At 41.2% G+C, this 24,554-nt stretch overlaps 1 protein-coding gene across 1 annotated transcript in view; it reads right to left on the bottom strand.

The window, feature by feature from the left end:
• Positions 1 to 24,554, bottom strand: part of LOC134226733 (lachesin) — a 168,953-nt gene that overhangs the window by 30,736 nt on the left and 113,663 nt on the right. The window contains exons 4-6 of the mRNA XM_062707698.1: positions 13,394 to 13,522; positions 12,809 to 13,010; positions 8,384 to 8,532 (exon numbers count right to left, since the gene is read on the bottom strand). Coding sequence (XP_062563682.1) covers positions 8,384 to 8,532; positions 12,809 to 13,010; positions 13,394 to 13,522 — 480 coding nt within the window. The remainder of the gene's footprint in view (positions 1 to 8,383; positions 8,533 to 12,808; positions 13,011 to 13,393; positions 13,523 to 24,554) is intronic.

Here is a 24,554-nt window from a genome sequence, read left to right as displayed (position 1 = left end):
CCGTTATCTATCTGCTATCTTCTTCTTCCTTTTTTCTTCTTCTTCTATTTATATAAAAACCAATCTATGTATGTATGTTCGCTAACTACTTCTGAATCACTTGGCCGATTTCAACCAAATTTAGTACCCACATTCTCTATCCTCAGGGAAAGTTAACAAAGGGGGTGGGATGGTCATTTGGGAAAGGGGGAGGGGTGATGGGAGGGGTTTTGTTTAGAAACGAACAATTCTGCGTAACTTTCAACTCCCAGGACCGATTTCAATCAAATTTTGTACACATATTCACTATGAGGAGACGATCATATGGAAGGGTAATTTTGGAATGGGGGGAGGGGTCTGGAGAGAGGGGCATTGTTCAGAAAATGTTCAACTCAGAGTATATTATGAACCCCTGGACCGATTCGAACCAAATTTGGTACACACATTCTCTATCCTAAGGAAAAGATATCAAAGGGGGTGGGTAGTCACTGGAAAAAGGGGTGGGTATAGGGGAGGGGGGTTGTCTTTGGAAAACGAGCAATTCAGTGTAACTCCCAACACTCAGGACCGATTTCAACCAAATTTGGCACACATATTCACTATGAGGAGACGATCAAATGGGAGGGAAAGGGGTATTGTTCAGAAAACGGGCAGTTCAGTTTAACTTCTGAACCCCTGTATCGATTTCAACCAAATTTGGTACACACATTCTCTATCCTAAGGAGAAGATATCAAAGGGGTGGAATGGTCATTGGGATTTGGGTTTGATCCCTTTTTCAATATCAGTCAATGTTTTCAAATGAAATCTGCCTTCTTTTAATCAAATGATGAAGTATCAATAAGAAAATACAATTCTCCTGTTGACCAATTGGTTTATTCATTTTCCGATAGTGAAAAAAACTGCGAATCAAATTGGCAACTCCGAGCAAGGCCGGGTACATACAGCTAGTTATATATATATTAGTGCATCTAATAGAATCATCAGCATGCATATGCTGTAGGTCATTTTTTCTCAAAAATAAAAAAAATAAAAAGACAGAATCCCCGTCTTCGACCAGAGGTAAGTAACCTTAATCTATTTTTAAACGCTGCAATAGCTGATCTCGATCGATTGTATCATATGCGGCTTTGAAGTCGATAAATAGATGATGTGTGGGCACGTTGTATTCACGGCATTTCTGCAATACCTGGCGTACGGCGAACACCTGGTCTGTGGTAGAGTGTTCACCCATAAATTTCGCCTGGTACTGCCCCACGAACTGTCTTGCAATTGGTGTTAGTCGGCGGCAAATTTGGGAGAGTACCTTGTAGGCGGCGCTCAGCAATGTGATTGCGCGGTAATTGCTATAATCCAGCTTATTGCCCTTTTTTTGTAGATGAGACACACGACACCTTCCATCCAGTCCTGCGGCAGAGCCTCGTTCCCCCAAACCTTGGTAATCACCCAGTGCAGCGCTCTAGCCAGTGCCTCACCACCGTGTTTAAACAGCTCTCCTGGTAGTTGGTCAACTCCAGAGGCTTTGTTGGTTTTCAGCCGGCCGATCTCCTCCTGGATTTCCTGGAGATTCGGAGCCGGAAATCGCATGTCCTGCGCGCGTGCTCCTAGGTTCATTACCATACCGCCACCGTTGTCTGCCACATCGCCATTCAGGTGCTCTTGGTAGTGCTGACGCCACCTTTGGATCACCTCACGCTCGTTTGTAAGAAGGTTCCCGTTTACGTCCTTACACATATCGGGCTGTTGCACGAGACCCTTACGTGAACGGTTCAACTTCTCATAGAACTTTCGTGCGTTATTAGCGCGGTACAGTTGCTCCGTCTGATCACGGTATCGACCTTCCTGCAGGCGCTTTTTGCTCCGAAAAATCGAGTTTTGACTGTTCCGCGCCCGTTTGTATCGTGCCTCGTTCGCCCTCGTGAGGTGTGTCTCGCCCATGCTGCATTCTTTTCCTCAACCAACTGTTCACATTCGCCGTCATACCAGTCGTTTCTATGATCCGGGGGCAGCCATCTTCAAGAGACTCTGCGCCTTGCTGCTCTTCCGTTGGGAGTGCCACTTCCAGCTGCTGCGCGTAATCTTGGGCTAGTCTACCGTCTTGTAGTCGCTAGAGTGGGGCGTCATGGTCATTTTTTCAAATCAATGGTTTTTCGAAGCCATTCTGGGCCCTGAACAACTGTGCAGAATTTGGGACCGATTGGTTGCTTCCTCGTTTTCCGCATCGCGTTTAAAGTTTGTATGGAAATTAGTATGGGAGAACGTATATTTTTGCATTTCTACTACTAGAGTCAAGTGGCACATTACGTTAAAGTATTATCCAAAGGATGCCGAAAAACTTTGCTGAAGAAGGCACTTTGCTGGAACGTCCACGAAAAAAGTTATAACGCATCGAACATTGAGTGTTCAAAGCATATGCAAAAAATAATTTTTTCTGCCAGCACTGCCGAACTACATGGAGCAATAATTTAACTGAGTGTTATTTCAAAATGATTGATTTTATAGGACTTTGGAGCTAATGGGAGATATTCGGAATAATTTCACAAAGTAAAAATTCCTACTAGAAGGAAAATGGGTTTTGCCCTCTGACAATTACAGGTTGTCGGTAGTGCTGGCAGAAACATTAATTTCTTGCATATGGTTCAAACAATCAATTTTCGAAACGTAATAACATTTTTTGTAGACCTTCCAGCTGCGTACCTTCTTCGGCAAAGTCTTTCGGCATCTTCCAGGCTATATGCTAATGTATTGAGTCACGTGATTTATGATAAGTTGAAGCCGCTAAGAGCAAAAATGTTAAAAAGTACGTTTTCCCATACTAATCTCCATGTAAATTTAAAACGCGATGCGGCATGCGAGGTCGCAACCAATCGAGTCCATATTTTGCACAGTTGATTGGAGTCCCAAAACGATTCAGAAAAACCTTGATCTCACTTGATCGGACGAAGTTTCCGTTTTTCCATACAACTGCGCCCCACTCTAGTAGTCGCCCAATGTTTATTATTATTATTATTTATTTAATTCATCTGACAGCGGTCTACATGAATGTCTTAGATAACTAATTTAGTCTTCCGGACCTTTCTACCCTACCAATGAACAATCTACTATTTTCCCCAAAATCGAAGAGATCGTCTACTGAAGAGAAAATTCGAACACACGATGTAAGCGGTTCGTGGAATCCATATGTCGTTCGTTTAGCTGCGGCGGACGATTCCGACGCGTGTTGTACACCGTCGAGAGTTTTGAGCGCAGACATACTGCAACGGGTTAGTGGTCGGATTCAATATACGCACTGCGGTAAGTGCGTACGTTCGTGATGTCGGATAAGAATTTACCGTCGATTAGAACGTGGTCGATTTTGTTTTCCGTTACTTGATTAGGTGATGTCCATGTGGCCTTGTGGATATGTGTGCGGGGAAGAAAGTGCTTCGGACTACCATTCCGCGGGAGGTTGCAAATTTATGTATCGTTGGCCGTTGTCGTTCGATACGATATGCAGACTATTCGGTCCGATGACTGGTCTATACATTTCCTCCCTTCCTACCTGACCATTCATGTCACCGATGACGATTTTGATGTCCCGCAGTGGGCATCCATCGTATGTCTGCTCCAGCTGTGCATAAAACTCATCTTTCTCGTCGTCGGGTCTCCCTTCGTGTGGGCTGTGCACATTGATGATGCTATAGTTGAAGAATCGGCCTTTTATCCTCAGCTTGCACATGCTTGCATTGATTGGCTGCCTGCCACCCAATCACGCGTTGGCGCATGATTCCTAGCACTATGAAGCCGGTTCCCAGCACGTTGGTGGTGCCACAGCTTTGATAGAAGAAAGCCGCTCGATGCCCGCTTTTCCACACTTTCTGTCCTGTCCAGCAGATTTTCGTTCTTAGCGCTACGACGTCTAAGTTATTTATTTATTACCAGACTAAGGCCGAAGTGACATGTGCTGCACATAAAAGTCTTCTCCATTCAGCTCGGTCCATGGCTGCACTTCGCCAATCACGCAGTCTGCGGAGGGTCCGCAAATCGTCCGCCACCTGATCGATCCACCTTGCCCGCTGTGCACCTCGCCTTCTTGTTCCCGTCGGATAGTTGTTGAGAACCATTTTCACCGGATTACTGTTCGACATTCTGGCTACGTGCCCGGCCCACCGCAGTCTTCCGATTTTCTCGGTGCGAACGATGGATGGTTCTCCCAACAGCTGATGCGATTGTATGACATTTGCCAGAAAACCATTTGCCAGAATCTATTTGCCAGAATGATTTTTGCCAGAAACCCATTTGCCTGAATGGACCATATGCCAGAAAGCCATTCCCCAGAATAGACCATTTGCCAGAATGTACCATTCCCCAGAAATAGTAAAACTGGAAATTCCAATTATTATTGATGGCTTAAGAATAGAAAAAATATATATAAAGAAGGTGATTTTGCATTATTTGGTGGATTTGGCATTATTTAATAATAAAGGGATTTGTGGGATAACTAATTTTCATAAAAGGGATTATTTAACATATTAGACAATTTTCAGAAAGATGGATACTATTTATCAAAAAAAAATCATATTTGTCTAATACCAAACAAACTGTTTACGAATGGATATCATATTTCTTCGTCTCATTCCAGACGCAGACTTCATTTCAAAATTAAATCATATCTACAATTGGATAATATCATTTTAAGTCATACCACAGATAACAGATTAGGCTAGAACAAATTTTATCGAAAATCCTGTGTAAACTTTTGAATTGATATACGTTGGCGCACTACTGCCATCTACTCAACTGATTGCGGCAGTACATACGAACGCAGCGGATTAACAACCGTCGAACGCAGCCAATGTATTTGACAGCTGCATTCGGGCTGCGTTTTCAATAAAAATGATCCTTGCGCCATTTCTAATCGATTGCCAAACGCGGTCCCAATTTAAAATACATTTGAATTAACAGTTGCGGCGGATGCCAGCCTCAATATCTGTTATCTGTGGTCATACTAGACGCCATTTGCTTTCATTGAAGAAGTTATATCTACAAGTCTAGGCAAAATGTCTATTTCTAAAGAAGGAATCATATCCACAATTGACATATTCAAACACGGACACGGGCAACCACCTACGTTTAAAGAAGGGATAACATCTTCTTCATTGGCATTACATCTCCACTGGGACATAGCCGCCTCGCTGCTTAGTGTTCATTTAGTACTTCCACAGTTAATCACCGTGAGGTTTCTAAGTCAAGTTACCATTTTTGCATTCGTATATCATGAGGCTAACACGATGATACTTTTATGCCCAGGGAAGTCCAAACAATTTCCAAACCGAAAACTGCCTAGACCGGCACCGGGAATCGAACCCAGTCACCCTCAGCATGGTCTTGTTTTATAGTCGCGCATCTTATCGCTAGGCTAAGGAGGACACCAAGATAACATCTATCCTTGCTTTAATCGGAGCAAGCAACTTTTTTTTTAATAAATGGATCATATCCACCATTTCTGACAAACGCTTATTTTCAAAGAAGGGATCACATCCACTTTTGCTTTAATTTGGACAAGCGCCTACTTTTAATGAAGGAATTACATCAACCATTGCGTTAATCCGGGCAAGTACCTATTTTTAAAGAAGGAGTCACATCTACCATTACCTTAATCCGGGAATGTACCTATTTTGAAAGAAGGGATCCCACCCACCATTGCCTTAATCCGGGCAAACACCTATTTGAAAGAAAAGATCACATCCGCCATTTTTGCCTTAATCCGGGCAAGCTGCTATACTCGGCTTATGTATGGATACGTCTTATGTACAGATTAGGTATTTTCAATTCTATTATCGACCTAAGTATATTCCTCAGTAGAAAACAACTATACAACAATAACAAAGCAAAATTATAAAAAATGTCCCTTACGCCAAATGACCCTCTCTTTTAACGCTGATCATAGTTATGCCTGAAGTTCATGGCGTTAAGAATTATTGCGCATACTGGGCAAACGCGCGCATGACAAATATGTGACAACCAATTCTGGGCAATGGTGCATTCTGGGGAATGGTGCATTCTGGCAAACGTCTTTCTGGGGAATGGTCCATTCTGGCAAATTGATTCTGGCAAAAGGCCTTCTGGCAAATGACTTTCTGGCAAATGTCATACAACCGCTGATGCAACTCGTGGTTCATTCGCCTCCTCCACGTACCTTCCGCCATCTGCACCCCACCATGGATGGTACGCAACACTTTCCTTTCGAAAACTCCCAGTGCGCATTGGTCCTCCACGAGCATCGTCCAGGTCTCGTGTCCGTAGAGAACTACCGGTCTTTTAAGCGTTTTGTAGATAGTCAGTTTGGTACGGCGGCGAACTCTATTCGATCGGAGCGTCTTGCGGAGTCCAAAGTACGTACGATTTCCAGCCACTATGCGTCTCTACTGGTATCGTTATCGGCGGTCACCAGTGAGCCCAAGTACACGAATTCTTCAACCACCTCGATTTCGTCACCACCGATAAAAACTCGTAACCCTCTACGCGTTTCGAAGGGACTCGAGAATGCCCCTGAAATTCGAACTACGCACATCACCCGATCCATCGTCACCTTGATCAACCGTATCAGTTTATCCGGAAATCCGTTTTCGTGCATTAGCTGCCATAGCTGGTCTCGATCGATTGGATCATATGCGGCTTTGAAGTCGATAAATCGATGATGTGTGGGCACGTTGTATTCGCGGTATGTCTGCACTACCTGACGTATGGCGAACACCTGGACTGTGGTAGAGCGTTCACCCATAAATCCCGCCCGGTACTGCCCCACGAACTCTCTTGCAATTGGAGTTAGTCGGCAGCATAAAATTTGGGAGAGTACCTTGTAGGCGGCGTTCAGCAATGTGATTGCGCGGTAGTTGCTACAATCCAGCTTATCGCCCGTTTTGTAGATGGGACACACGACACCTTCCATCCACTCCTGCGGCAGAACCTCATCCTCCCAAACCTTGGTAATGACCCAGTGCAGCGCTCTGGCCAGTGCCTCACCACCGTGTTTAAACAGCTCTCCTGGTAGTTGGTCAACTCCAGGGGCTTTGTTGTTTTTCAGCCGGCCGATCTCCTCTCCTAGTAACAAACTCCGGGGGCTACTTTGGATTTTTGATTTCCTAGAAAAACTAAATGCAAAAAATATCAAATTTGAAACAGAAAGTTGCCATTTAACTATCATCAAGACATCCACTTGTTGATAATAACAATTTGAGATAAATTTACGCTGTAATTCTTGTTTCAAAATGTCCAAAGTAGCCCCCGATTTGTCAAAAGAAGCCCCGCACGACGGTACTGTGCAGATGACATTTTAGAAAACTGACCGCAACTATTGGTGCAAAAATAAATAAGGTATTTGAGGATAATTTACCGTTTTCGAGGATATTCCTAAGCTGTTTTCGCTTGTTTCATATAATGACAGTTCATCTAATTGATCAACATTGTGGATTGCTACGATTAATCTGTAGATTCTCTAAAAACTACACTACCGCAACTATAGGAACACCAACGACTATCAGAACTTTTACATTACTTGAACAGAAATTTACAGGTTTTGTTTTAACTAAGTATAAGTTTCCGATTCATGAGTCTGAGCATACTTTCATTGTTTGCAAACATGTGACCAGAATAACTGTTGGATTGGAGGATCGACTATTGATTATTGTCTGAGCGATACCTGCTCAAATTTCTGTCTTGTAACGAACGGGAAGGAGGCAACCCTCAAACAACAGTCTACGACTGCACTACTCACGAAACTGTTCTACTTAATGTTAATGCTAATGACATGGGAATTGATATAAAAAGAACACTACTATATCAAAACCGTGAAATGCGTAAACGGTTGCTTGACTCGACGCTTACGAAAACTGTGCGTGACTGTTCCAATCGATTCTACTTTCAACACGAATTTATGCTTTGTATAGCACTGGCTCTCGTATATTTTTGTTTAGGATTCTGGTCCCACTTTCAAAAACACATTCACTCTGAAATGTATGTATTACTGCCAATCAATAAATTATTGATGTGTCATTTCCACTTACTCAATGCCGAAACTTTTTGAAACTCCCCTCGGGGCCGAAATCGACAATGACAACGATTCCCTGACAGAACACCTTAGCCGAATTACATTTTGCCAAGTTCTTATAAAAGTCAGCTGAAATGCTTTTGATACACTTCCCACAGGCTGCTGGCAAAGTGTGCCAATATAGAACGTGACAGGAAAATAAAAAACCGCAAACCGTAAGATAGTCGTCGGTGGACCTCCGGCAGCCCCCCTGTCCTGTCACCACGGATCGACCCATGAAGTAAGTGGCGACAAAGCAGGAAGGATGAAAAAAAAACGACAAAGGGAATAAAAGTTTGGTCGATCCACAAACAGCTCCGATGGCGCCATCAACTCACCGTACAGTCTCATCGTTCCGTCGGCTCTCCCCAGCGAGTTGGTACTAACGCAATGATAGGTACCGACGTCATTTGGCGAAAAAAATCGCACCACCAGGCGCATATTCGTTCGGAATCCGTGTCGCTCTTCTGTGATTCCGTATTTAGGCCTGGAAAAAGGAAAAACAAAAGTGGTAGAAGGTACATCAGTTGAAACGTCAAATCGATCGTATCTATGGCCGAAACAATGCGATGGCTAGCGGCTACACTTTCCATGTGACAAACAACACATTATTGGCTAGACTGTTCTCTAATGGGACCAGTAGGGACAATGAAAAAAAAATCAGAATTCAGCCTCGGAAATTCAGAAAAGCTGTGTACCGCTGCGAAATAAAAAAAAACCGCACGATTTCATAAAATTTTACAAATGCATTAATTTATTTTAACTTGGTAAATCAAGCTGTGTGGAATGTTTATTGATCGGAATATTTTCTCGGGACTCGGACTCGAACCCTCAACCTCCTACTCTCTAGATAGGCGTGATAAGTGTAGGTCTTTCACCGTCATTAGTCGTCTGAGTACACGCGACCGCTTACGTAAGGCAATCAAACTCATCAAATGCTTTAGCCAAGCAAGCCTTTGGCACAGCAGAGTGCGATTGATTCGCATTCTATACCAGCCCGCCCAACCCGTTGTTGGGAGGCATGGAGTGTGATCCTCTAAACAATGTGCACTCGCTTGACTGTGGATATACAACAGTAAAGCACATATGGAGATTGGACAAATCAAGCATCCGAAAGATATTCAATTTGCAAAAAAGAGAGCTAACCGCGGTGGAGGTTGGTAGGGGAGAACGGTCCAAAATGCACCCCTGGGGTAAAATGGCCTCCTTCATAAAATCACTCATATAATCTGTTGTAGTACATTTATGAACGAATATTACCATTACAATTCATAATTAGTTATCCATCATTGAGCTCCATTGGAAAAATTATCAAAATCCCTTCATATTCACTCAAATTTAACGATTTGCTATTCTTCAACCACATTCGTAAGATTGTAGCTCAATCCATTAAGAAAATACAAACAACCATGCGTTCACCATCATTTTACATGCAATTGAGTCATTTTAGACCACCATTCGGGCGTTTTGCCCCAGGCCTATTTTTAAAACATTTTTTAAATGCGTTAGACAGTCATGAAAACCTTATTGTTTTGAATAGGAGATCACTGTGAAATGTAGCTGGGTTTGTAAATTTTCCACCTATACGTTGAAACGGTTGGGTATTTTTGTTTGTATAGGCGAAAACATCGAAAAAGCTTAAGGGGTGCATTTTGGACCGTTCTCCCCTACTCAGATTCTGATGGCTTTTCCGCAAACGTGACCTTTAAGTGGTCTTGTTGTGTAGGGGTTATCACGCCTATCTAGAGAGTAGGAGGTTGAGGGTTCGAGTCCCTCCAAGACACGTGGATTCTTTTTCGCAAATTTCATATCAATTTGTCCATTTCGAAACATGTGCTGTGCATATGCACAGCCAAGATATTTAACAAAAAAATAATAAATTTGTTGAATTAGAAGCTCTGAGTCCGTGGGAACCTGCTGTTCTCTTTACGTTTCCGTTATTCCGTTGGTAGATTGCACCTCAGACTTCTATTCCTCTATTGGTTTTGCGTTTCAGTTGAGCGAGCTTAAGTGATTGCGAGGGTAACTGGGGCAAAGGATTGTAGTTTAGTTTTTCCACGATTCAGCGGGTCGTACGGGCTCTAAAGTTACAAAAGTTTATTAACTACCTCAGACGATTTGAAAACAGTTACACTACCGACAACGTGACCATAGATTCAAATTATGAATTCAGAACAGAATGAAAGATAGTTGTTCCACGTTTCTATTGCTGCCAAGAGCTCAGCCGAACTCGTCCGAACTCCAGAGTTACACTAGTTTGAAGAAAAAGTGAGATTTTCAGTGTTATTCGTTTGTAGCACATAGGAATCGCCACGAAATCCATAACTTTATTATGTATTATGACGGATGATGATAGACTAATGCTAAAATGAATTATCCAACCAGTAATACTTAAAACTGTTGATGTTTGGTGTTTTTTTAAATAGATCACATAGATCACCAATTTCAAATACATGCCATATACCCCTAAACAAGTTAAATCTGCCATTGATACCTAGTTGGCTACAGCGTCGATAGACCCTAGCCTGGCGTATTGTAGAGCTGCATAACCGTCGATCTTGAGCGATGTTCCTCCAATTTCCCCGAACGATCTGGGTGTCTAGGTCCGATTCCACCGCGTGCAGCCAGCGTGTTCGTGGCCTTCCACGAAGTCACCGGCATCTGGGTCTCTGTTGAATATTGTTTTCGCTATTCTTTCTTCCGATAATCGCACTAAGTGACCAGCCCGCTGAAGTCTGTCGTATTTTATACGATTCACAACATTTTCTTCTTTGTATGCTCATAATTCATGCGTTCATGCCATACACCATTTTCTAGTTTCCCCCCATTTACTAGTATTGTACGCAGCACGTTTCGCTCGAAAACCTCGAAGACTCTTCAATCCGCCTCTTTTAACGGCCATGCTTCATGTTCATAAATAGCACCTGGTAGAATTAGAGTTTTATATAGAGCAAATTTCGTTTCCGTCTGCAAATTTCGGGACTTAAGCTGGTTACGTAATCCGTAGTAAGCCCTATTCGCAGCAACAATAAGTCTTTTCACTTCATGGGAAACGTCATTGTCACATGTCACAAGCGTTACAAGGTAAATAAATTCTTCAACAACTTCTAACACATCCCCATCAAGCACTACTTCTGCACCAACATCACTAGGTCTTCCTCTATCTCTATCTGCCACTATGTACTTTGTCTTGGTAGAGTTAATGGTTGAGCATATCCTCGCCGTCTTCCTCTTCAGTGGGACGAAAGCCTTCACTACTGCTCTGCGATCGATTCCAATGAGGTCGATGTCGTCCGCAAAGCCCAGGAGCATATGCAACCATGTGATGATAGTGCCGTTCATCTGCACGCTAGATCTCCTAATAGCGCCCTCGAATGCAATGTTGAACAATGAATTCGAGAGTGCATCACCCTGCTTCAGTCCGTCTAAGGTCACAAACGAGGTTGAGACTTCGTCTGCAATCTGAATACTTGATTTCGAGCCATTAAGCGTTGCACGTATCAGTCTAATCAGTTTCGCCTGAAAACCATGTTCGGACATTATCTGCCACAGCTCATTTCTTTGCACTGAATCGTGCGCTGCTTTGATATCAATCAACAGATGGTAAGTCTGCAAGTTGTACTCCTGAAATTTATCAAGGATCATCCGCAGGCTGGTACCGTCTCACTGCTCACAGTGCTAAGTGAGAAAAAATCATCACTGCAGAAAATGAGAAGCGCGAAGTGAATAGTGAGGCGTCTCACTACCCACTTCAAACTACTCACTTTTCACAGTGAGAAGTGGATTGTCTCACTACTCACTTCTCAGTGTTTACAGTGTGCAGTGAAAAATGAGAAGTGAATAGTGAAACGTCTCATTTCGCACTTCTCACTTCTCATTTCTCACTGCTCACTGTAAAAAGTGAGAAGTGAGTAGTGAGACGTCTCACTTCAAACTTCTCACTTTTTCCAGTGAGGAGTGAGGAATGAGGAGTGAGAATTGAGACGTCTTAATTCTCTTTCCTCATTTCTCACTTCTCTCTGTGAAAAATGAGAAGTAAAAAGTGAATAATGAGGCGTCTCACTTCTCACTTCGCACTACTCACTTTTCACAGTGAGAAGTGAGACGTCTCACATTTCACACCTCATTTCTTACTTTTCAAACGACCAATTCGATCAAATGTCCTACTCGAAAAAATGAGCTATTCGGCCAAATGACCTATTCGACCGAATGTCCTGATCGGCTATATGACCCTTTTGGCCAAATGACTTTCGGCCTTATGTTCTGTCCGGCCAAATGGTGTATTCGCTATTCGGCCAAATGGCATTCGGCTGAACAGTATTCGGCCAGCGGTGCTTCCCCCACTTCTTCATATTTTCAGTATTTTTTTTTCTGCACGAGAAAGGCATCAAACCGCTAGGTGGATCAATAAGGGTTTTTATTTTTATTGTTTGCAATTGTTAAGTGTACCCCAATATCGAAAAAAATAGACGTAGCCCCACGTCAAAACCGGACTAAAACGCTAAATAAATCACCTAGAAATACATCGCAAGCAGTCAATATCATTAGAACAATTGATCTTTGCATCAGATAGTTGAACATGCGGCATTGTTCATTAATCAATTATAACTAAGCAGTATTGATTGTTCAAAGTAAATTCTGTGTTAATGGGAAATGACTCGAGTTCTAAAGCAGCCTGCAAATGTGTATCATTTTCGCATGGAATGCACCGTCAACGAGGAAGGGTTTCCCACCATCACAATGAATGAAACATTTGACCTTACCCATCGAGCAGCATTTCGGGTCTCGTTTGACCCGCTTCGTAATTGCCGTTGGTGATTCCGGCGAAGTTGGTGGGCAGTACGCGTCCACCTTTCAGCCAGTAGGACACCGGCATGGGCGATGCTTCCACGGAGCACTCGAGCTGGACGTCCGATCCCAGAGGAGCACCGAGGAGCTGACTTGTTGGACGCACAGATGGCGCAACTGGTGGTGGTGTTAATGGCGAGAGAAACAGAGAGGGAAACGTTCATTATTGAAGCCCGAACAATGCAAGTGTTCGTTCTGAATTGGTCAGAGTGCCATTGCACACTGAAGGCTAAATCAAAAACGGTGTCCAATTACTCGTTGGCACGTTTGATTCCATGTTAATGACATCAATAAAAAAATAAGTTACAAATCTACATAGGCTGAATGGCGTGAAAACAAGTTGATGAATAATTAATCTACCAATCATTAAAATCACATTAATAAAGTTGTAATAACAAATATGAAAATAGGGAAATCTTTCAAAAAATGAAATTTATATACTCAAAATCAATATCAATCACCAAAGCTCTCTTTAAAACAAAACGACATAAAATACTCACAATGAACACTAAGAGAAACTCGTTTGCTAACTGCAGGAGGTACATCATTGGAAGCAATGCATAGATATGCTCCCATCTGTCTTCGTTCCAGCTTCGGCAAGTGCAGGTGAGTTCCATTGTAAGCATCCACTGAAAACGAAGAAAAAGAAACAAATGCAAAATGTGAGTAGAGTATGGAGTTTGAAAAAAAAATGATTTGTATTCAATTTGAACGAATGAATTTGATACGATAAGTTACTGTTAGATACCCATGTTATCACGTAGTTCCATAAATCCATAAATAGGACAGCTTAGTGGGTTTTGCACATACCTTGGGCTTTAATAGAAGAAAAGAACTCATAACGCCATTTGTAGTAGTTGAGACAGGCGTTACAAAAATATTTAGTTTTGTTGAAAAATATGGCCTTTCAGTACGCCTTGATGTGTGTAACAAAATCTAAAAATGTATGAAACTTCTAACGATTTTACAGGGCAAATGCCGTCGCGGTGCTAACCTACGATGTACCAAGCGCCTCCACGCCTTGCCCAGTATCCATATGAGAAAAAATAATAGCGGCGTTTTGGTCCTTAAGAACTTCCAGCAAAAAGTTGTTTTGTCGCCAGTTTAGGCAGCCGAATATCACCCCTTTCTCCTAATGAAAATGTTAAGGAGGTATAATAGTCTCGATGTCTAAGCAGTATGCACATAATTTCTTGGATTCATTTATGGAAAATAATTGTCAATTTGAATTTTGTACGAAAGGGCTCATCCGTCAACCGTAAAATATCTTCAAATGGGCGTTTTAACTGTGATTGCAATAGTTCTCGGGACAGTCGGTGTACACCACTCGCTTCAGCTATAATGCCGCGCTGGAACTCCAAAAAGAGATTCTACAAGTTTCATTTGATTTTTGTTTTTTCATTACCGTCTTTTACTCTTGACGTCAGTAACAGAAAACACATTCATTGCGGTCTGGATGGCATTCCGGTGACATCCAAAGTCGGTTTTCCCCGCTTCTTTTTCCGGGATAAACAATCCACCGTGCGGCTTCCACAGCAATCAAGTAATCTGTCAGACATAATAAAGATTAATTTTTTTCTACTCTAGTCCTCGTTGTTGGCCCGTTTTCTCACAACATGGAATCGCTTCTTACGAACAGTTTTCCACGCCTTATACTTTTTTTTGAGTTGGAACGTGTTTCAGTAGAATAGATCCCAGATGTATTCACCGGAGATCTGCTTACTGCAAAAAGCAGCTTAACGGTGCACACAAAGCCCTTGAAACGAATTTTGAGTGGACATTGGGTACGGGTAAGCTTAGGCTCAGCTGAGGAGAACATCGTTTTTATCGACTGTACACACAAGATAAGTATAAAATATGAAACGTGTTGGTTGATTATAGGTTTGTACGTGGAATTGGAAATTATGCTCATGCTGAAGACTTGAAATGTTATCTCTTAATAAGGTGTAGCACTAGAGTAAAAACAAAATGTAATAGAAGATAGATATTCATCGATTAAATGCTAATTCCTTCAGAAGTTAAATAGACATTTGACATAGACAAAACAGCAATCCGTCTATAGATATGGGTATCGCCCATCAAAAAGCAGCAACAGCTGTTTGTTTTTACGAATCAGACACAAAGCGCTAGAAACGATAGTGAATCGAGGAATTGACTGTTTCTGTCTCGCAGCTTAGTGTTCATTAATTACTTCCACAGCTCTTCACTTCGTAATTATTATGCAAAATTACCAATTTTTCATTCACATATCATGAGGTCTCCACTGCCGTAATATAAGAAAGTGACGTAAGTGCCAAGTGACAACATGCATGTGTTCCATTTTTTAATAAAAAGCTCAATGACACCATTTTTGGAAAATGACGTATACGTCCCTTTTTTCACATTATGGCAGTCCAGTTAGTTTTGCTAACAAAGGCTTAGGATTTTCAATCTGGAGATGATGGAGTTCAGTTCTCGGTCTGGTCTATGTTGTATTCGGGAGGGAAACTCTATCAACTTCCATGATAGGTTAACTGTTCCGGTTCTTCATTCCATAGCTACCATGTTCACCCTATTTAAAACAAGGAAATGTTAAATGCAATTCGTTTAATATTTTTGAGATGTTTCCAGCAGTGCGCACGCTGACAAAAATCAGGTTTTAACGAAATGAATGGGAATTTTGCGTAATAGGGTAACGGCTGTATTTTGGACCGGGCTCATATTTTGGACCACCCAGCTGAATTTTGCTTTTATATCACACAAAACTTAATAAAACATGCAACATTTAAATTTTATTGCAAAAAGAATCTAATAATTAAAAAAATTGAATTGAATTCAACTTTCAAAAGCTGTAAGTTTATTTGTACATAGATTTAAAACATGTGAATGATGTTGTTGACTTATTAGAACCTAATTGAAGCAGTTTCAGACCTGGAGCGAAACATTGTAAGTTTAAAAACAGCATTCTGAGGCATGTCCAAAATAGGTTAATTTTTTATTGATCCGAACATTTTTTCGACATATCTTCTTTTTAGTTCCTAGATCTCTTAAACTTTTGCGTTTTTGCTACCAGAGGCCAGCCATGATGACAATAATAATAATAACTTTTGTTTTTACCAACCATTTATTGCTCTAGTATCAAACAATTCATAAATTACTGTTCATACCGCATTTATAAATTACCGTTCATTGATGAAAACTAGAAAAATATCTATTAAACCAACACATTTCCATACGAAAACAGTTAAGAAAGCTCCATCACAAAAACCAAACTTTGCTAGAGTTTCGTGTTCTACGATTATGTTTCGTTTGGAAAGAGAATTTGCAAGGAGCAAATAAGAACCGAGCAACCCACAACTATCAATGACGCATATGGAACAGATCAGATCTGGAAAACTACATAAAAAATATGGCAGGGTAGGAGTGACCAGGTTCATACATCACGGCCATGGGCCGCACGTTTGTTTTGCTTTGATGAAGCTGTTCCGAGTGGTACTGCAATTGATATTAGTTTTAATATCCTAATAGTAGATATTGTTCTAAGCTTTTGAGTGCTTATAAAAATGTATTGCTTAACAAGGACTTTAAAGATGAAACGCCGAAAGTGATGGAGGTCGCTAGTTTAATCTAATAGTAACATAACTTTGCAAGCAATACACAATTATTCGAGTGGTCCAAAATATGTGCAATGGGTGGTCCAAAATAAAAACAGGTGGTCCAAAATTAAATCTAACATATCTTCAGAATTTCCGATAGTTTGGTTCTTTCGGTGGGATTTACAAACATTTTTACCTACAAATCCTACCTAGCATTCACCACTTTTTAGTTGCATAGGGAATTGATCAAGCGTTATTACAAAATCTAGCTTTTATTCGAAAAATTGTTTGGCCATCTCCTAAAGTGGTCCAAAATACCTCTCTTACCCTATCGAAACAAATTTTAACCAATACCACTACCACACTTTATATAGAAAATTTCGACTGGCACTTACACTTGACCGATTTGCTCGCAACAAGTTGCATTCGACGCAGAATCCTGTCCCATTGTTTCCTATTGAAAATTGGCCAGATCGGACTATAGGCTCAGAAGTTATGGTCAAAATACTTTGTTTTGAACATCAACGAGTAGAAAAGTTTAGATCATTTATAAGCACTTATTTTAACCAATTTGTTTACAACAAGTTGCATTCGGCGGAGAATACATTTTCTTACCAACCAATTTGCTCGCAACAAGTGGAAGAAGTGTCGCAACAAGTGGGGAAGTGTCCCATTGTGTCCTATTGAAAAATGGCCAAATCGGACTACGGGCTCAGATATAACGAGTTAAATACATTTTCTTTGGAGCGAAAAAATCTAGCTCTAGATTTTTTGGAAGAACATCTTAAATTTTTGTTCTATGACAAAAATGTACTTCATGTACCACGCCGTGTGAAATTTAAATGATTTTAATTTTTCTCTCGATGACAGCTGGTGGTATTCTCCTTCCCTGTTGAGAATTGGTTCAGAAGCTATGGTCAAAATACATTTTTTACGCAAAAAAGGCGTGGATAGTCTCGCCAACTTTTCAATCCATCCATCAACCCATTGAAAATTGGGCGGATTGGACTCTGGGCTCGGAAGTTTTGGCCAATATACCTTTTTTTGCAAGAAAACAAACTTTTTTTAAGAGGCCCGGAGACTATTTTTTTTTTATTCATGAAATGCATTTAAGAAATTCACTTATTTTTGGGACACTTAATCTTAACTTGTTCACTCACAACAAGTTGTACAGGACGGCGAATGTTTCATTATTTCCTATTAGAATTCAGACTATGGGCTCAGCAGTTGTGGCCAAAATACATTTTTTATTTGCAAAATGCGTTTCAAAAATTCATTCGTTTTACGCACATTTATCCTCAATTGATTTATTGCATCAAGTTGCGGCCCATTGTTTTGTATTGAAAACTAGTCGACCCGGCAGACGTTGTCCTGCATAGTAGGCGAAAATGCGTATTGTAAACTGCCTACCGTAAGCATCTTTATTTTCGTTTTCCACGATTTACTCAACTTTACTAACGAGGGGCACGCCACTTTGCGATTGTAAACTTAATCGCTGCTTAATCGCTAATTCAGTGGCATCGGTGACAATTGAAAATTTTAACCCCGCAAGGACACCGACGTATTAACATCCTTGGGCTTCGGCTTCTCGTTTTTGCCGGTAAATGCCCTAGCAGCATGGTGACAAGAAAATTCGGCTTCGGAAGCGCTTTCGTAATCGTCGGTGGTATGGACTGGCCACAAAAGATGTTACGGTGGATCTCGTACGAGTGAATCATATGTCCGAACACGGGCGATTAGCGAGAAACGATCTATTCAATTAACAATGTAGTTTACGTGATGGTATGGAATAAACAGTATGCTCAGTGAGCTCGGACTTTTTTTTCCAATTTACGCGGGCAATTCTCCAAATGATTTTCAAGAAGTTCTTCGGTAATTTCTCAAAATTTCCACTGTACATCATTCGTATTTTTCACAGACCTACATATTGACCTTTTGCTATTTAAAATCTTGGACTAATCTTAGGTAAACTTCCCAAAAGAACTATCTTCAACAGTAGCGCTTTCTCTTCGTTTATTATTTTGAAATATTTTCGTAGCAGTAGGTCCCCCACAGAGAGGTTTGTGAGTTCCAACAGCTCACAAACATCAGCCTCGATCTGTCTTTCGGTGAGGTCTTCCAAGGGTGGGTTTATCGAAGCCAGTCTTCTCTAGAATTCTTTCAAATGGGATGGTATGGTACTGGAGTTTACCTTTCCATATTCTTTAAAAAATAGTCTGCCAGTTTATTATATTACTGTTTATTATCATCCATTTGAGAAACAATCATTACCTCCGGATTATCCATGTCGGATGACGTGTAAGGTAGAATTTCTTAAACAGCCTGTGTTGGTATAAGGTTCTGCACAGATATATCATAGATGCCCAACCAAGTGACCACCTGGAACGCCGAAGCGGGTGATCAGTGTGGAGAACACTCCGATTAAAATCCGGAACACAAACATTTTTATAATCTTAGGTCTTCTGTAGAGTCTACCGAATATCCAAATGGAACGCTGCGGCGAGCAAAGAAGAACGCACCGGAACATGGACACTGACAGAAGCTCGCATTTTCCGTAGATAGCCAATCAAGGGACTAACGAAACGTGGAACTGCAGACAAGCAGCAGAGAACACACCGGAAGGTCCCGGAACTCCGTCAACTCGAGTAAAATCGTTATTGAAAAGCGAAATTGTTGTGAAAATATACTCAGACAGCAAGAAATGTCATTCTTTTATGACAGTCAGAATTTTCGAGCAGTTCCCTTCTGTCAACGCATTTATCGCATCATTATCGCGCTTTCATCGCGATTAATCGCGCTAATCGCAGGTGAAAAGTTTCATCGCAAAGAAAATCATTCTAATCGCGAAAATATTTGTTCCGAGGAAGCATCATCTACGGCTCATCGTGGAAGTGGCGCACCCCTCGTTTACTAATGATTTTCTCATGAGGAAATATCATATAAACCCGTCGGAAACTATAACAAACGTAACTGCTGAAGGAATGAAGAAAATCCATTCAGCCGTTTTCGAGTTATGCGGATACGAACACAGACCATTTCATTTTTATTATATAGAAGATAATCATAAACGTTATAGCAACAATATGAGTATTAAAAGTATATAAAGTATGAGTATATAAAGTATTAAATTTTAATTTATTTTCCGAGCACGTTCAGAGATCTGAGTAGGCAAAGCCGCGTAGTCGATAGCAGTTCTATTCTGATGTCACTTTTTTTTCTATGAATATAAAAAAATGTGAATTCGTGACTAGTGAGTGAAGTCTCAATAGTATATCAAGTGTCATTGACAAATACCGATTGGAAATTTTGACGTCAAGTAAAAAAAGTCACAGAAATATTTCATAAAGGAGAGGTCTACAAGAAACAAATATGGATCCAAAGCGACTCCTAGCTAAGTTTCTCGGCAAATGTAGGAGTTTGTCTTCAGCCACTGTTCTCCTCACGGTAGACAAGGTGCTGGTATGGCAATCAAGAGCGGAACACCATTCCAAAGGATCCCAATACGTACCAACATCCAAGCTATTGCGGTACAACTTCAAGCCCCGTCGAAGATCACAATCGCCTCGATCTACCTACCACCCAAAACTAACGATTCAGCAGCTAAACTACTAGACGCCTTAATAGAGGAACTTCCGAAACCGATACTCCTATTGGGAGACCTGAATGCACACCATGTCTCTTGGGGCAGCAGGATAGGCTCATTACAATGCGAAGCAAAAAAAAGAGGTGACGAAATACTGCAACTTGTAGTGCAATACGACCTAATTGTACTCAATGACGGGTCCCACACTCGAATAGACCCGGTTACTGGGAATTCCCAGGCCTTAGACATCTCTATCTGCTCAACATCCGTTGCATAGAAATTCAAATGGAAAACCCTACCGGATTGTTCAGATAGCGACCATTTTCCCATCGTAATTGACACACCAAGCACAACATGCGAGCCACACTACCGAAAAAGATGGATCCAAGACAAAGCCAACCCTGTGTCCAGAGCACCGCTTGACGGTGGAAGAATTCACAGCCAGAATCATTTCTGCAGCGGAAGAATGCATCCCACAAACCAGCGGCAAGCATGGAACGAAGGCAGTAGTATGGTGGAATGACGATGTCGAAGCAGCAGTAAAACAAAGGCGCAAGCGGCTTCGCGCCCTCAGGCGACTCGGAAGTGATGATCCCCGCAAAACTGATGCATTGAGACTATTTCAAGAAGCCGCAAAACCATCAAGGAAGCAAAACAGAAATGCTGGGAAAAGTTCGCTGAAAGTATTAATGATAATAGCCCAGCAAGCCAGGTATGGAATAAGCTTAATAGACTCCAAGGTAAGAGAACGAGTAATACAATCACTCTCAACCTTCCATCTGGTTTCACTAATGATGGGAAAATGATAGCAGAAGCTCTGGCTGATGAATACCAGAAAAAAATCATCCGATACACACTACTCCGACAGGTTTCAAAAACAGCACAAATCAGACATCGGCATATCCACCACAACTCAGCGTCCAAACTTATACAAGCAATACAACATTGATTTCTCTATGGACGAGCTATTGTGGGCGCTTGATAGAAAAAGCGGCTCCTCAACCGGAAACGATAACATAAGTTACCCAATGCTGCAACACCTTTCTTTTTCCGCTAAAACGGCGTTGCTGGATCTGCTTAATCGAATATGGATCAGCGGGAGTTTTCCAGCGCAATGGAAAATAGGCACAGTTATCCCAATACCTAAACCAGATGCAGATAGGAGCAAGGTCGATGGGTATAGACCAATATCACTTCTAAGCTGTTTGGGCAAATTATTTGAAAGGATGATAAACCGCCGCCTAATAACTGAACTTGAAAAGAACAAGAGACTGGATCCACGCCAACACGCTTTCCGCTCTGGTAAAGGTGTCGATTCTCACCTAGCGCAGTTCGAATCATTCATTACCCTGAAACATAACCAGTACGTCGAAATAGTGGGTCGTATGAATAAAAAGTAGCAAAACTCAGCGCTTGTAGTATCTACTCAAAAATAAAGTCCACAGAGAAAACTACATGTTTGATATGAATAAAAATATTTTCGAACTTATGGCATATGCTATATTCGAACTTAGCCTTTACTACAGTTTACTACCATTTACTACATGGAGAAACGTCAAAACAAAATAGACCCCATGATGACGATGATGATTTCATCATTTTTTTGCGGCTAATCAACAAAAGACATGTCTGTTTTGTTTGTTTTCCCTAAATTGGACTTCTATTTTCAAGAACAAAGCCGATTCGCTTCGATTCTGATGAATAATCTGCATTTGATACATGAGTAGCAACGTCTTGAGCAGACTACAAGAAATCAGTAGTAAACTCTTGTTTTAATCATACCGAATCAGTTGTTTGTAGTATGTTCGAAATGTGTAGTGTAGAAAAGTCTCTTTTATTCATACGAACATGTTCCACAAGTGACGTTTACTACTGAAAATGTAGTAAAGTTGAACTTACTACTTTTTATTCATACGACCCAGTGTCCCTTGATATTGCCAAAGCATATGATACTACATGGAAACCCGGTATTATACGTACACTGAAAGAATGGAAAATATCTGGCCGTATGATGAACATGTTATCCAGCTTTCTCGAGAATAAACACTTTCAAGTCTCCGCTAATGGTTCAACATCCAGTCTCAGGCAAGCTGAAAACGGCGTGCCACAGGGATCAATACTGTCAGTTACGCTTTTCCTAGTGGCAATGCAGCCCATCTTCAACAAAATACCCCCCGGCGTCGAAATCTTGCTCCACGCCGATGATGTTATCCTAATAATGAAAGGAACAGAGCCAGCTTCAATTAGAAGACTCCTACGGGAAGCAGTCCTAGCCGTCACTAATTGGGATGCTAGTGTAGGGTTTTCCATTGCGCCAACAAAATCTAAACTTCTACACTCCTGCCAGTCAAACCATCGTAAAAGAGGTCGTGCAATTATTATCGATAGCATACCTATTCCTCAAGTACGCAAAATGAAAATCCTTGGAATCCTATGTGACGCTAAGTTCAACTTGAAACAACATCTTTCATCCGTCAAAAATAGCTGTAGTAAACGACTCAACATCCTACAAATTCTCGGATGCCGATTGAAAAGAAGCAGTAGATCAACACTGTTGAAAGCAGGATCAGCACTAGTCACCTTGAAACTATTCTTTGGTTTGGGATTAACGAGCACAAACATCGAAGACTTAGAACGAATACTAGGACCAACTTATAACGAAGTAGTTCGGGCATCTTCCTGTGCCTTTGTATCCAGCCCAATTACTTCCATTAAGGCTGAATCTGGCTGCCTACCTTTTCGCTTGGTAGTAGCACAAAGACTAGCACAACTAGCTATACGACTGGTAGAAAAAGACCCCTTGGCTGTAAATTATCCAGTAGTAACACGAGCAAGAGAGTTTCTCCACGAAACAACTGGGTTCGACTTACCGAACATACATTGTACCCTAAGAACAGCCGACCGAGCATGGAGTGCAAAACCCCCATGTATCGACAATCGACTGAAGAGGAGAATTAAAGCTGGTACAAATAAGAACATCGTCCTCCCGCATTTCACGGAACCCATCACAGGGCAATATCAGCACCACACACATGTCTACACCGACGGTTCTAAAGACAGCGACTTTACAGGATCCGGGGTTGCCGCTGGTGTTGAGGAACAAAGTTTTCTCCTACCAAGCATTTGCAGTGTATTCTCAGTTGAGGCATACGCTCTTCATAAGGCAGTAAGCACCGCTCATGGTCAAGAAAAAACAATTATTTTTACTGACTCTGCCAGCTGTCTTGACGCCTTAAAGGGAGGAAGATCTAAACATCCATGTATTCAATCCGTGGAGAGAAACGTCGAGGGCAAGGATATTACTTTCTGCTGGGTTCCAGGACACTGTGGGATCAGTGGGAATGATCTAGCTGATAACTTAGCCAAAGCATCACGGAACCAACAGAAGCTTGACATACCAACACCATCCCAGGACGTCTCGAAGGCTATTCGAAACAAAGTATGGTCAACTTGGGAACTAGAATGGCGCCAAAACCAGTCAAATTTAAGACAAATTAAAAGTATTCCTGTAAAGCAACTAGACCGCACGTGCGCATCACAACAACGTATCCTTACACGACTTCGGATTGGACATACCCGTCTCATCCATTCGTACCGTACGCAAATCTAGTCCACCCATCTGTACTTATTGCGTCACCCAAATTACCATACAGCGTATCTTTACTGATTGTAGAGGATTCACTCAACAGCGGAGTGAGTGTGGGATCAACGGATCACTCAGTGAAACACTGGCTTTCAATTCACAGAAGGAAGGAGCAGTACTCAAGTTTATCAAAGAATGCAAGTTATATAATGAAATTTAACTCAAACAATTGTAATGTAAATAGCCTACAAACAATTATATGTAATGTATTAAAACCCAATCTGACATGAATGCCACGATCGTGGTGAAGTGTCACTAATAAAATAAATAAATAAATAAATAAATAAAGAAGAGGCGGAGCAACTTTGATGTTCATAAAAATTGGCGTTTTTCAATTGCGTTTATTTATCTTAAATCTTTCGATTGATATTTTTCATAACTCATGTTAAATTTGAATTCCGTGGATATAATAGGATATAATTAAATGCTGGTTATGGACGTGGCCATATTTGGGGCTTCCTGCTCTCCATGTATAGCCCAATTCATTAAGAACAAAAACGCCGAAGAGTTTTCATCGGAGTTTCCACGAGCAGTGCGAGCGATTATCGAGAACCACTATGTTGATGATTTCCTCGATTGTTTGATTGACAAGAACATGAATTTGGATTCGAACTCGTCAAGGGTATTGGGAATGTTCTGGGTACCAGTTCGTGATGAGTTCCAATTTCAACACCTTCAAGCTCTCATTTGCAAGTGGGAACACAGTCTACTATCCCCACGAAACACCAGGTCCTATCACAGCAAAAAAAATATTAATATGCCGAAACGCAATTTTCAGAAATGTACCTGAAAAATATATGTAATAAGCTATTTGACGTAATTTCGTATCATATCAATGTTTTATTACATCGTTCAACGTA

This window comes from Armigeres subalbatus, chromosome 3, assembly GCF_024139115.2.
Source record: "Armigeres subalbatus isolate Guangzhou_Male chromosome 3, GZ_Asu_2, whole genome shotgun sequence".
Classification (NCBI taxonomy): Eukaryota; Metazoa; Arthropoda; class Insecta; order Diptera; family Culicidae; genus Armigeres; species Armigeres subalbatus.
Note: the sequence above shows the minus strand (reverse complement) of the source record. Positions and strands in the feature narration are given on the sequence as shown.